Source organism: Aquarana catesbeiana, linkage group LG05, assembly GCF_042186555.1.
Source record: "Aquarana catesbeiana isolate 2022-GZ linkage group LG05, ASM4218655v1, whole genome shotgun sequence".
NCBI classification, from domain to species: domain Eukaryota; kingdom Metazoa; phylum Chordata; class Amphibia; order Anura; family Ranidae; genus Aquarana; species Aquarana catesbeiana.
The window spans coordinates 8,896,144-8,911,456 of record NC_133328.1 but is presented as its reverse complement, the minus strand read 5'-3'; the positions used below and the strand labels follow the sequence as shown (position 1 = coordinate 8,911,456).

General features: G+C 46.7%; 1 protein-coding gene across 1 annotated transcript in view; it reads left to right on the top strand.

Moving 5' to 3' along the window:
• The window catches only part of RHPN1 (rhophilin Rho GTPase binding protein 1), a gene marked incomplete at its 3' end in the record, with an annotated part of 71,550 nt that extends 56,237 nt beyond the window's left edge, over positions 1–15,313 (top strand). The window contains 4 exon segments of the mRNA XM_073629424.1: positions 10,580–10,746; positions 11,843–12,030; positions 13,093–13,249; positions 15,268–15,313. Coding sequence (XP_073485525.1) covers positions 10,580–10,746; positions 11,843–12,030; positions 13,093–13,249; positions 15,268–15,313 — 558 coding nt within the window.

Sequence of the window (15,313 nt, the reverse complement as noted above, 5' to 3'; positions counted from 1 at the left end):
CTGGAGAGACCTAAAAATGGCCGTCCACCAACGTTTACCATCCCCCCTGACAGAACTGGAGAGGATCTGCAAGGAGGAATGGCAGAGGATCCCCAAATCCAGGTGTGAAAAACTTGTTGCATCTTTCCCAAAAAGACTCATGGCTGTATTAGATCAAAAGGGGCTTCTACTAAATACTGAGCAAAGGGTCTGAATACTTAGGACCATGTGATATTTCAGTTTTTCTTTTTTAATAAATCTGCAAAAATGTCAACAATTCTGTGTTTTTCTGTCAATATGGGGGGCTGTGTGTACAATATGGGGGGCTGTGTGTACAATATGGGGGGCTGTGTGTACAATATGGGGTGCTGTGTGTACAATATGGGGTGCTGTGTGTACAATATGGGGGGCTGTGTGTACAATATGAGGTGATGTGTGTACAATATGGGGGGCCGTGTGTACAATATGGGGGGCTGTGTGTACAATATGGGGTGCTGTGTGTACAATATGAGGTGCTGTGTGTACAATATGAGGTGCTGTGTGTACAATATGGGGTGCTGTGTGTACAATATGGGGCACTGTGTGTACAATATGGGGTGCTGTGTGTACAATATGGGGTGCTGTGTGTACAATATGGGGTGCTGTGTGTACAATATGGGGTGCTGTGTGTACAATATGGGGTGCTGTGTGTACAATATGGGGGGCTGTGTGTACAGTATGGGGGGCTGTGTGTATAATATGGGGTGCTGTGTGTACAATATGGGATGCTGTGTGTACAATATGGGGTGCTGTGTGTACAATATGGGGTGCTGTGTGTACAATATGGGGTGCTGTGTGTACAATATGGGGTGCTGTGTGTACAATATGGGGTGCTGTGTGTACAATATGGGGTGCTGTGTGTACATTAATGAGGAAAAAATGAACTTAAATGATTTTAGCAAATGGCTGCAATATAACAAAGAGTGAAAAATTTAAGGGGGTCTGAATACTTTCCATCCCCACTGTGTGTGTGTGTGTGTATTTTATTATTTATTTATTTTTTTGTGCTCATAAGTTTACATACCCTGGCAGAATTTATGATTTCTTGGCCATTTTTCAGAGAATATGAATGATAACACAAAAACCTTTCTTTCACTCATGGTTAGTGTCTGGCTGAAGCCATTTATTATCAATCAACCGTGTTTACTCTTTTTAAATCATAATGACAGAAACTACCCAAATGACCCTAATCAAAAGTTTACATACTCTGGTGATTTTGGCCTGATAACATGCACACAAGTTGACACAAAGGGGTTTGAATGACTATTAACCACTTAAGGACCGCCTAACGCCGATTTACGTCGGCAAGGCGGCACGGGCAGGCAAAATCACGTACATGTACGTGATTTGCCTCTAGCGGGTGGGGGGTCCGATCGGACCCCCCCCCGGTGCCCGAAGCGGTCCCGTTCTGTTCCCCGGCGATCCGAGATGAGGGGGAGGCCATCCGTTCGTGGCCCCCCCCTCGCGTTTGCCGCCGGCCAATGGGAACATTCCTTTGCTGCTGTATGCTAAACAGCAGCAAAGGAAATGATGTCATCTCCCCTCGGCTCGGTAGTTTCCGTTCCAGCGCCGAGGGGAGAAGACATCAATGTGAGTGCACAACACACTACACACACAGTAGAACATGCCAGGCACACAAAACACCCCGAACCCCCCCCCCCCCCGATCGCCCCCCGATCCCCCCCCAATCACCCCCCCCCTCCCTGTCACAAACTGACACCAGCAGGTTTTTTTTTTTTTTTTCTGATTACTGCATAGTGTCAGTTTGTGACAGTTACAGTGTTGGGACAGTGAGTATTACCCCCCTTTAGGTCTAGGGTACCCCCCTAACCCCCCCTAATAAAGTTTTAACCCCTTGATCACCCCCCCTCACCAGTGTCGCTAAGCGATCATTTTTCTGATCGCTGTATTAGTGTCGCTGGTGACGCTAGTTAGTGAGGTAAATATTTAGGTTCGCCGTCAGCGTTTTATAGCGACAGGGACCCCCATATACTATCTAATAAATGTTTTAACCCCTTGATTGCCCCCTAGTTAACCCTTTCACCACTGATCACCGTATAACCGTTACGGGTGACGCTGGTTAGTTCGTTTATTTTTTATAGTGTCAGGGCACCCGCCGTTTATTACCTAATAAAGGTTTAGCCCCCTGATCGCCCGGCGGTGATATGCGTCGCCCCAGGCAGCGTCAGATTAGCGCCAGTACCGCTAACACCCACGCACGCAGCATGCGCTTCCCTTAGTGGTATAGTATCTGAACGGATCAATATCTGATCCGATCAGATCTGTACTAGCGTCCCCAGCAGTTTAGGGTTCCCAAAAACGCAGTGTTAGCGGGATCAGCCCAGATACCCGCTAGCACCTGCGTTTTGCCCCTCCGCCCGGCCCAGCCCAGCCCACCCAAGTGCAGTATCGATCGATCACTGACACTTACAAGGCACTAAACGCATAACTGCAGCGTTCGCAGAGTCAGGCCTGATCCCTGCGATCGCTAACAGTTTTTTTGGTAGCATTTTGGTGAACTGGCAAGCAAGCACCAGGCAGTGTCAGGTTAGCGCCAGTACCGCTAACACCCACGCACGCACCGTACACCTCCCTTAGTGGTATAGTATCTGATCGGATCAATATCTGATCCGATCAGATCTATACTAGCGTCCCCAGCAGTTTAGGGTTCCCAAAAACGCAGTGTTAGCGGGATCAGCCCAGATACCCGCTAGCACCTGCGTTTTGCCCCTCCGCCCGGCCCAGCCCAGCCCACCCAAGTGCAGTATCGATCGATCACTGACACTTACAAGGCACTAAACGCATAACTGCAGCGTTCGCAGAGTCAGGCCTGATCCCTGCGATCGCTAACAGTTTTTTTGGTAGCATTTTGGTGAACTAGCAAGCACCGGCCCCAGGCAGCGTCAGGTTAGCGCCAGTACCGCTAACACCCACGCACGCAGCATACGCCTCCTTTAGTGGTATAGTATCTGAACGGATCAATATCTGATCCGATCAGATCAGATCTATACTAGCGTCCCCAGCAGTTTAGGGTTCCCAAAAACGCAGTGTTAGCGAGATTAGCCCAGATACCTGCTAGCACCTGCGTTTTGCCCCTCCGCCCGGCCCAGCCCAGCCCACCCAAGTGCAGTATCGATCGATCACTGTCACTTACAAAACACTAAACGCATAACTGCAGCGTTCGCAGAGTCAGGCCTGATCCCTGCGATCGCTAACAGTTTTTTTGGAAGCTTTTTATTGAACTGGCAAGCACCAGCAGCCTAGTATACCCCGGTCGTAGTCAAACCAGCGCTGCAGTAACACTTGGTGACGTGGCGAGTCCCAAAAAATGCAGTTCAAGCTGGTGAGGTGGCAAGCACAAGTAGTGTCCCGCTGCCACCAAAAAGACAAACACAGGCCCGTCGTGCCCATAGTGCCCTTCCTGCTGTATTCGCCAATCCTAATTGGGAACCCACCACTTCTGCAGCACCCGTACTTCCCCCATTCACATCCCCAACCAAATGCAGTCGGCTGCATGAGAGGCATTTTTATGTCCTCCCGAGTACCCCTACCCAACGAACCCCCCCAAAAAAGATGTTGTGTCTGCAGCAAACGCGGATATAAGCGTGACACCCGCTATTATTGTCCCTCCTGTCCTGACAATCCTGGTCTTTGCATTGGTGAATGTTTTGAACGCTACCATTCACTAGTTGAGTATTAGCGTAGGGTACAGCATTGCACAGACTAGGCACACTTTCACAGGGTCTCCCAAGATGCCATCGCATTTTGAGAGACCCGAACCTGGAACCGGTTACAGTTATAAAAGTTAGTTACAAAAAAAGTGTAAAAAAAAAAAAATATATATAAAATAAAAAAAAATAGTTGTCGTTTTATTGTTCTCTCTCTCTATTCTCTCTCTCTATTGTTCTGCTCTTTTTTTACTGTATTCTATTCTGCAGTGTTTTATTGTTATTGTTATTGTTATTATGTTTTATCATGTTTGTTTTTCAGGTATGTAATTATTTATACTTTACTGTTTACTGTGCTTTATTGTTAACCATTTTTTTGTCTTCAGGTACGCCATTCACAACTTTGAGTGGTTATACCAGAATGATGCCTGCAGGTTTAGGTATCATCTTGGTATCATTCTTTTCAGCCAGCGGTCGGCTTTCATGTAAAAGCAATCCTAGTGGCTAATTAGCCTCTAGACTGCCTTTACAAGCCGTGGGAGGGAATGCCCCCCCCCCCCCCCACCGTCTTCCGTGTTTTTCTCTGGCTCTCCTGTCTCAACAGGGAACCTGAGAATGCAGCCGGTGATTCAGCCAGCTGAACATAGAGCTGATCAGAGACCAGAGTGGCTCCAAACATCTCTATGGCCTAAGAAACCGGAAGCTACGAGCATTTTATGACTTAGATTTCGCCGGATGTAAATAGCGCCATTGGGAAATTGGGGAAGCATTTTATCACACCGATCTTGGTGTGGTCAGATGCTTTGAGGGCAGAGGAGAGATCTAGGGTCTAATAGACCCCAATTTTTTCAAAAAAGAGTACCTGTCACTACCTATTGCTATCATAGGGGATATTTACATTCCCCGAGATAACAATAAAAATGATTTAAAAAAAAAAAAATGAAAGGAACAGTTTAAAAATAAGATAAAAAAGCAAAAAAATAATAAAGAAAAAAAAAAAAAAAAAAAAAAGCACCCCTGTCGCCCCCTGCTCTTGCGCTAAGGCGAACGCAAGCGGCGGTCTGTCGTCAAACGTAAACAGCAATTGCACCATGCATGTGAGGTATCACCGCGAAGGTCAGATCGAGGGCAGTAATTTTTGCAGTAGACCTCCTCTGCAAATCTAAAGTGGTAACCTGTAAAGGCTTTTAAAGGCTGTTAAAAATGTATTTATTTTGTTGCCACTGCACGTTTGTGCACAATTGTAAAGCATGTCATGTTTGGTATCCATGTACTCGGTCTAAGATCATCTTTTTTATTTCATCAAACATTTGGGCAATATAGTGTGTTTTAGTGCATTAAAATTTAAAAAAGTGTGTTTTTTCCCCAAAAAATGCGTTTGAAAAATCGCTGCGCAAATACTGTGTGAAAAAAAAAAATGAAACACCCACCATTTTAATCTGTAGGGCATTTGCTTTAAAAAAATATATAATGTTTGGGGGTTCAAAGTAATTTTCTTGCAAAAAAAAAAAAAACTTTTTCATGTAAAAAATAAGTGTCAGAAAGGGCTTTGTCTTCAAGTGGTTAGAAGAGTGGGTGATGTGTGACATAAGCTTCTAAATGTTGTGCATAAAATGCCAGGACAGTTCAAAACCCCCCCAAATGACCCCATTTTGGAAAGTAGACACCCCAAGCTATTTGCTGAGAGGCATGTCGAGTCCATGGAATATTTTATATTGCGACACAAGTTGCGGGAAAGAGACAAATTTTTTTTTTTTTTTTTTTTTTTTTTTGCACAAAGTTGTCACTAAATGATATATTGCTCAAACATGCCATGGGAATATGTGAAATTACACCCCAAAATACATTCTGCTGCTTCTCCTGAGTACAGGGATACCACATGTGTGGGACTTTTTGGGAGCCTAGCCACGTACGGGACCCCGAAAACCAAGCACCGCCTTCAGGCTTTCTAAGGGGCGTGAATTTTTGATTTCACTCTTCACTGCCTATCACAGTTTCGGAGGCCATGGAATGCCCAGGTGGCACAAAACCCCCCAAATGACCCCATTTTGGAAAGTAGACACCCCAAGCTATTTGCTGAGAGGTATAGTGAGTATTTTGCAGACCTCACTTTTTGTCACAAAGTTTTGAAATTTGAAAAAAGAAAAAAAAAAAAGTTTTTTCTTGTCTTTCTTCATTTTCAAAAACAAATGAGAGCTGCAAAATACTCACCATGCCTCTCAGCAAATAGCTTGGGGTGTCTACTTTCCAAAATGGGGTCATTTGGGGGGGTTTTTGTGCCACCTGGGCATTCCATGGCCTCCGAAACGGTGTTAGGCAGTGAAGAGTAAAATCAAAAATTCACGCCCTTAAAAACGCTGAAGGCGGTGATTGGTTTTCGGGGCCCCGTACGCGGCTAGGCTCCCAAAAAGTCCCACACATGTGGTATCCCCATACTCAGGAGAAGCAGCTAAATGTATTTTGGGGTGCAATTCCACATATGCCCATGGCCTGTGTGAGCAATATATCATTTAGTGACAACTTTGTGCAAAAAAAAAAAAAAAAAAGTGTCACTTTCCCGCAACTTGTGTCAAAATATAAAATATTCCATGGACTCAATATGCCTCTCAGCAAATAGCTTGGGGTGTCTACTTTCCAAAATGGGGTCATTTGGGGGGGGGTTGTGCCACCTGGGCATTCCATGGCCTCCGAAACTGTGATAGGCAGTGAAGAGTGAAATCAAAAATTTACACCCTTAGAAATCCTGAAGGCGGTGATTGGTTTTCGGGGTCCCATACGCGGCTAGGCTCCCAAAAAGTCCCACACATGTGGTATCCCCGTACTCAGGAGAAGTAGCTGAATATATTTTGGGGTGCAATTCCACATATGCCCATGGCCTGTGTGAGCAATATATCATTTAGTAACAACTTTTTGTAAATATTTTTTTTTTTTTTTTTTTTTGTCATTATTCAATCACTTGGGACAAAAAAAATAAATATTCAATGGGTTCAACATGCCTATCAGCAATTTCCTTGGGGTGCCTACTTTCCAAAATGGGGTCATTTGGGGGGGGGTTTGTACTGCCCTGCCATTTTAGCACCTCAAGAAATGACATAGGCAGTCATAAACTAAAAGCTGTGTAAATTCCAGAAAATGTACCCTAGTTTGTAGACGCTATAACTTTTGCGCAAACCAATAAATATACGCTTATTGACATTTTTTTTACCAAAGACATGTGGCCGAATACATTTTGGCCTAAATGTATGACTAAAATTGAGTTTATTGGATTTTTTTTATAACAAAAAGTAGAAAATATCATTTTTTTTCAAAATTTTCGGTCTTTTTCCGTTTATAGCGCAAAAAATAAAAACTGCAGAGGTGATCAAATACCATCAAAAGAAAGCTCTATTTGTGGGAAGAAAAGGACGCAAATTTAGTTTGGGTACAGCATTGCATAACCGCGCAATTAGCAGTTAAAGCGACGCAGTGCCAAATTGGAAAAAGACCTCTGGTCCTTAGGCAGCATAATGGTCCGGGGCTCAAGTGGTTAAGGTAATCATCCTCACCTGTGATCTGTTTGCTTGTAATTAGTGTGTGTGTGTATAAGGCCGGGTTCACACTGGTACGAAAAACGCTCTGAAATTGGGAGCTCATGTCGTATGACGTGTGAAAAATGAATGTTCTCCTATGGGAGCCGTCTAACTGGTCTGACACAAGTCGGTCCGATTTTGAAAATGCTCCCTGCACTACTTTGGTCTGACTTTGATCCTACTTCAGCCCACTGAATATATATCATTAAAGTCGGATCGCCGTCTTGACTGATCCGACTTTGGCATGTGACTTGTGCTCTGATGATCTTGAAGGGGAACTCCACGCCAAATTAAAAAAAAAAAACGATTTGGGTTCCTCCTCCAAGATCCATACCAGACCCTTGTCTGAGCACACAGCCTGGCAGGTCAGGAAAGTGGTTGGGGACAAGCGAGCGCCCCCCTTCCTCCTGCACCGTACTGGGCTACATGCCCTCAATATGGGGGGAGTGCTTTGAGGCATGGGGGCCCCAAAGCACCTTTTGCTGCGCATGGGACGTACTTGGACATTCCAACATGACAATGATCCAAAACACAAGGCCAAGTCCACCTGTCATTGGCTACAGCAGAATAAAGTGAAAGTTCTGGAGTGACCATCTCAGTCTCCTGACCTCAATATCATTGAGCCATTCTGGGGAGATCTCAGACGTGCCGTTCATGCAAGACAGCCCAAGAATTTACAGGAACTGGAGGCTTTTTGCCAAGAGGAATGGGCAGCTTTACCATCTGAGAAGATAAAGAGCCTCATCCACAAATACCACAAAAGACTTCAAGCTGTGATTGATGTTAAAGGGAGCAATACATGGCATTAAGAACTGGGGTATGTAAACTTTTGATCAGGGTAATTTGGGTAGTTTCTTTTGTCATTATGATTTAAAAAGAGTAAACACAGTTGATTGATAATAAATGGCTTCAGCCAAACACTAACCATGAGTGAAAGAAAAGTTTGTGTTATCATTCATATTCTCTGAAAAATGGCCAAAAATTCATAAATTCTGCCAGGGTATGTAAACTTATGAGCACAATTTAAATTCAGTTTGTGGTTTAGACATGTATGTTATAAGTAGGTTTACTCTACATGTTGCATGTGGTGTAAGTGCTGTGTAGGCAATCTGTCATAATTTGTCCTTTAAACGAACTATATATGTATACATAATGTTTTTAATGTTATTTAAATAAACTATTTTTTAATTAACTTTGATTTGTACGGGTGTGACTATAAAGTCCATTTTCAATAAATGTACAATATTCTTCAGTAGCTAGGAGGTTGGCACACGGTTATATGTATCCACAGCGATACCCTGTGATGATAAAAATGTATCCAATTTCAAATTCATTTATTAGTGGTGCTCAATAACTCCTCATGTTCCTAAAGATTTCCCCTGTGCTCCGCCTCATCACCTCTCTACTACTCCCCCGGTACTTTCCCCTGTGCTCCACCTCCTCACCTCTCTACTACTCTCCGGTACTTTCCCCTGTGCTCCGCCTCATCACCTCTCTACTACTCTCCCCAGTACTTTCCCCTGTGCTCCGCCTCATCACCTCTCTACTACTCTCCGGTACTTTCCCCTGTGCTCCGCCTCCTCACCTCTACTACTCCACCGGTACTTTCCCCTGTGCTCCGCCTCATCACCTCTCTACTACTCTCCAGTACTTTCCCCTGTGCTCTGCCTCAACACCTCTACTACTCCCCCCGGTACTTTCCCCTGTGCTCCGCCTCATCACCTCTCTACTACTCCCCCGGGACTTTCTCCTGTGCTCTGCCTCATCACCTCTCTACTACTCTCCCCGGTACTTTCCCTTGTGCTTTGCCTCATTATTACCTCTCTACTACTCCCCTGGTACTTTCCCTTGTGCTCCACCTCCTCACCTCTCTACTACTCCCCCGGTACTTTCCCTTGTGCTCCGCCTCATCACCTCTCTATTACTCCCCTGGTACTTTCCCTTGTGCTCCGCCTCATTACCTCTCTACTACTCCCCCTGTGCTCTGCCTCAACACCTCTACTACTCCCCCGGTACTTTCTCCTGTGCTCCACCTCCTCACCTCTCTACTACTCCCCCGGTACTTTCCCTTGTGCTCCGCCTCATCACCTCTCTATTACTCCCCTGGTACTTTCCCTTGTGCTCCGCCTCATTACCTCTCTACTACTCCCCCTGTGCTCTGCCTCATCACCTCTCTACTACTCTCCCCGTTACTTTCCCTTGTGCTTTGCCTCATTACCTCTCTACTACTCCCCTGGTACTTTCCCTTGTGCTCTGACTCCTCACCTCTCTACTACTCCCCCAGGTACTTTCCCCTGTGCTCCGCCTCATCACCTCTCTACTACTCCCCCGGTATTTTCCTCCGCCTCATTACCCCTCTACTACTCTCCGGTGCTTTCCCCTGTGCTCCGCCTCCTCACCTCTCTACTACTCCCCCGGTGCTTTCCCCTGTGCTCCGCCTCCTCACCTCTCTACTACTCCCCCGGTACTTTCCCCTGTGCTCCGCCTCCTCACCTCTCTACTACTCCCCCGGTACTTTCCCCTGTGCTCCGCCTCCTCACCTCTCTACTACTCCCCCGGTACTTTCCCCTGTCCTCCGCCTCCTCACCTCTCTACTACTCCCCCGGTACTTTCCTCTGTGCTCCACCTCCTCACCTCTCTACTACTCCCCCGGTACTTTCCTCTGTGCTCCACCTCCTCACCTCTCTACTACTCCCCCGGTACTTTCCCCTGTGCTCTGCCTCATCACCTCTCTATTACTCTCCCCGGTACTTTCCCCTGTGCTCCACCCCCTCACCTCTCTACTACTCCCCCGGTACTTTCCTCTGTGCTCTGCCTCCTCACCTCTCTACTACTCCCCCCGGTACTTTCCCCTGTGCGCCGCCTCCTCACCTCTCTACTTCTCCCCCCCAGTACTTTCCCCTTTGCTCCGCCTCCTCACCTCTCTTCTACTCCCCCGGTACTTTCCCCTGTACTCCACCTCATCACCTCTCTTCTACTCCCCCGGTACTTTCTCCTGTGCTCCGCCTCCTCACCTCTCTACTACTCGCCGGTGCTTTCCCCTGTGCTCCACCTCATCACCTCTCTTCTACTCCCCCGGTACTTTCTCCTGTGCTCCGCCTCCTCACCTCTCTACTACTCTCCCGGTACTTTCCCCTGTGCTCCGCCTCCTCACCTCTCTTCTTCTCGCCGGTGCTTACTCCCTTTGCCCTGTGCTCTCATTACCCATCTTCTACTGTGCTTTCCACATTCTTTGCCTAAACCCCTCCCTCTTGCTCTCAGGTTCTTTCCCCTGAGTGTTGCCTCACATGCCCCCTGCCTAATAATGGCGATATATCCGCACAGGTACGACTCTCTCACCGGCGTTCCTTCCTGCCAGCGGGCTCTGGCATTTGAGAAGGGAAGTGTACTGTTCAATATGGGAGCGCTCTACACCCAGATCGCAGCCAGACAGGATCGCCTGTCAGTAGACGGAGTGGACACGGCTATTGATGCTTTTCAGAAAGCTGCTGGTGAGTGTTTATTCTGCATCTTATCTGCTGTCTGAGGCTTCATTCTCATGTCTCTTCCCAACAAGCAGATCTGATCTGTGTAATTGGGTACTCTGATCTAGGAATAGCAGGTGAGCTCTGGGAACTTCCTCTCCCCGTCTGCAGAATTGGAGGACCATAAACTTGCAGATGTCTGTCAAAAATGACCATTAGTATGCCATTAGTATGGCTGAAGCTGCTGGATTCCAGTTTGCAAACTGGTACATTTTAGAAGGTCTTGAGAGAAGTGCAGTGACTGCGGTTTGGCAACTCCTGCTCACTAAGGGGTCTTTGGGAGGAGCCTCAGGTGTAGACTATGGCCGGCCATAGACAAGACGAATCATGTGTGGGTAGGCTGAATGTACAAAGTTGTTAAACCAATCAACTTTGGTACAACCGGCCTGTCAGGTTCAGTTGCGATTATCACCAGAGGCTGCTATAGCCGCTAGCAATTATCACGGTCATCCCCCACCCGACGCAGAAAATTGATTGGCGGGATGGATTCCCCTGTCGGCACTTTCTGTGTTGAGGGGGGGGGATTGTGCAAATTTCTTTCTTGCAACCCGTGGTTGCAGGAAAGAAATTTGCACCGTCTATTGAAAGGACACGGAGCAACACCAATAGAGTCCAAAAAGAGTCCAAAATACAACTATTCACATGAATAGAAGTTTAAAACCTGAGACTGATTAGGCAGCATGGAGAGGATATGGAAAAGAGACCAAGCAACGTGTAGAGGATATGATGTGCCGCACAATAAAATTATTTATTTTTTTGTAATTGAAGAGACAAGACAACATATTTCAGGTCCCAAAATGATCTGATTTTTATATAAAGGTCCTGGACTCGAGAGGTAGAAGTAGACAAGGTCCTGCTGATGAAGGGAAACCATGCAACCCAATCCCCTCCCCCAAAACACGGTGTTCTATTTACTTATTTACCAAAAAGAAGCACCTTGAGCCAAAATATACTGATCTATTTGACTTTTTTTTTTTCATAAAATAAATCAAATGAAAAAAAAATAGATTTCCCCGGGTGTTTATTTTTATTTTTTTAAGCCTCTGTTGTTCCCTCATTGCAGGATGCTTTAATTACTTAAAAGAAAACTTCTCTAACGCCCCAAGCCTGGACATGAGCGCGGCATCTTTGAACATGCTGGTGCGGCTAATGGTGGCCCAGGTCCAGGAGTGCATCTTCGAGAAGTCCAGCCTGGCGAGTAATACAAACTCTTTCCTCTCGCAGGTCCAGATGGCACAGGAAGCGGCCAGGGTGAGTGCCCCATTTCCATTCATCAAATTTATTTGTGCTGTGCTTCTCTATAATGTTACAGAGATCAGTCCTGAAGGATCTTTTTGTGTTCCTTGGAAGTAATGGAGAATAGTGAGTGTAATCGGTCAGTATTCTCAGCCACCTATAATGTAGGAATAGACAGATTGAGGTAGGGAGTTCCAGAGGATGGGGGAGGCTCTGGAGAAGTTCTGAAGCAAAGCATGGGAAGAAGTGACGAGGGGACAAGAGAGCAGAAGGTCTTGGGAGGAGGGGAAAGAATGGATTGGTTTGTATGTTGAGGCGAGGTTGGTGATAGCTGGGGGCATAGTTGTGGATGGCTTTGGATGATGATGAGAGTAGTTAGAATTTTTATTTGTTGGGTGAGCGGAAGCGAGTGATAGGATTGGTAGAAAGGGGTGCCAGTCAGTGAGCGGTTGGTAAGGTGGATGAGTCTAGTATTTGCATTCATGGTTAAGGGAAATATAGCCTGTGGAGAGGTAGACCATCTAGGAGGGAGATAGATCCTAGTTAAAGTATGCAAATGATGTGGTGTTTGGGAGAGTTGCCCTAATGCTACTTCCAAAATGGTGATTTCGCTGGTAGTGAAACATTCATATCCACAGCCTTGGAACCAGCATGAGGCCAAAGGTCCCAGAAGTCAGCTTCATTTACATAAAGGTGGTCAGGGCTTGGCACCCTTTGCAGGGCTTTCTCCAGATTTCAGTAATTAAAGTATAGTCAAGAGGCACACAAAGTAGGATTTTCCTGCCAATAAAGGCAATGGCGGGCAGTGTCGTGCTATGAGTAAGGCTTCGGCCGAAACGCGTTAACATTTTACTGCTGTATCCTGCTATGTAGCCAATAAAGAATTGTTTCAATGGAGGTTACAAAGTAGCCGGCTTCATTGTATCAGAGAATAGTGGTGGGCAGTGTGTAGGGTGTTTCCTACTTGGCAGCCTTGTTGAAGTAGTAAAGTTTGCCTTATGTCACTAAGAATGACAAAGAGTCCTAGTGAGTGAGGTCATACATGTCAGATGAGAATCCTGTATCTTTTATCTTCAGGTTGAAGACGTTTACACGCTGGTATACAGGACCATGATGCATCCACCCGTTAAGGACTACGTGCCATTCTCATGGACCACCATGGTGCGTGTTAAAGCCGAACATTTCAAAGCACTTTCCCACTACCACGCGGAAAACGCCCTCTGTGACTTCACCAGTGAGTAGACCCAATTCTTCTACTCCTTAGAGGCCACCAGACCTAGTTTCCTCAAAGTCTCTGTGATATGAAACCCATAGAAGCCACCATATCTGTGATATGAACCCTGCTCCTTATAGGCTATCAGACCTGTGATGTGAAACCCTGCTCCTTATAGGCCACCAGGCATGTGATCTGAAACCATGCTCCTTGGAGGCCACCACACCTGTGATATGAGCCCAGCTCCTTGGAGGCCACCACACCTGTGATATGAGCCCAGCTCCTTGGAGGCCACCACACCTGTGATATGAACCCAGCTCCTTGGAGGCCACCACACCTTGGCTTTTATGTCTTGAGTGCTCCATCAGTGAGATCTTCCTTACGTAATTTCCAGCTCGGTTGCTGTCCAGTTTTAGGTGTTCTCGCCCCACATTTGTGTGTTCAACTCCTTGTTATGGAATTGGGGTTGTAAATGAGGATCCAGCAGCTCTCCTATTGTAGATTGTCCATTGTTTTGAAGAAAGGCCTGCAGACATCACTGTACCCAGAGATCTGGCAATGATGCATCCCCAAGACATGGCAGAGATGGTTATACAGGCCGGTGCCACCACTGTGTCTCCAGGCACCCAGTAGTGAATGGGTTAAACAGGGCCCCGGCTCACATAGCAAGAATGTTCCTGCAGATATCATTCCGCAGTCGGTGGAACGGGTAAAGCCCGATCAATAATCCCCGTTCAATAATCCCCATTCCTCCGCATTCTGATCCGCGATCCGTCCATCCTGAACCGCCGTACAAATCCCAGATTATCCACCACAATCTCTTTATCTACATTCCAGCCCCAGATTCTTCTTATGTAATTGTCCAGGTCTCACAGAGGATCTAAGGGGCCCATCTTGCTGTGAGGTTCTAAGGAGACCATCCTAACATGTGAGGCTCTGAGAAGACCATCCATGAGGCTTTGAGGGGCCTTTCCAGCTATATGATCCTCTGAAGGGCCCCAACAGCTGTGTGAGCTTCCGAGGGCCTGTCTAGCAGAGTAGCAGTGTGATGATCCAAAGGGCCTGAGTTTTCAAAGGGCCCGTCCAGTTGTGTGAGGCTTCGAGGGTGTCGTTTACTGTGTCTGTGGTTTCCAGGGGCCCATCCAGCTGTATGAGGTTCTGAGAAGATGTGTGAAGCCTTGAGGGCCTTGTTTACTGTGCGTCGCAATGAAGGACAATGAAACGCATCACACTGAGGATTGAAGGGGCCCCTCCAGCATTGAGAGGCTCCAAGGGACCCCTCCAACATTGGAGCTTTCCTCAAAGCATATAGAGCTTTGAGATAGTCCCTCCAGCATTGCGAAGTTCCGAGGGGCCCCTCCAGCATTTGAGCGCCCCTCAAAGCATATAGAGCTTTGAGGTAGTCCATCCAGCTGTATGTGGTTCAGAGAGGCTCTGAAGAGGCCCCTCCAGCATTGTAAGTCTCTGAGGGGCTCGGGTGCTGTGTGACGCAATGCACGGCACTCCAGTGGTATGCATGTTGTGGTGATGTGGCCCTTTCAGGTCCACGTGTTGGCAGTAACGTGGTTGCCGCACACCACAACACAATATACATTTTAATTTAAAAAAAATCCCCGGTGATCCTGCCATAAAGGTCCCTGTTCAGGCAGAGTAGAGTGAGAAAAGTTCAGAACCCCTGTCAGGATTTTCTGTTTGGGTCCCCAACTGGAGCGATTCCTGTCACCTCCTCTATAGGAGATTCACCTGTACACAAAGTATGGCACCTTAATGATCCAAGGCAAGTGGCCTGAGGACGCGTTTCGTCCCACCCGCCGGGGCTTGGTTTTTGGTAGGTGCCCCCAGCCGCATGAGGTTGTACAATGAAAGTGGGGCGTATTTCATTTTCTGGGAGGCACGGCTACCCATAGTAAGCGTGTAAATCCCTGGACGCACCCTTTACAAATGTGAGAGTGCTGTAGGTTTCAAATAAATCTGTATTCTTCCTGTCTGCAGGCACAAAATTCAATTTCTTTCTTTCTTTTTTTTAATTTCATTTTCAGCCTCAGCCGGACTGGAATTGATTGAACACGAGAAGGTTCTCCTGCA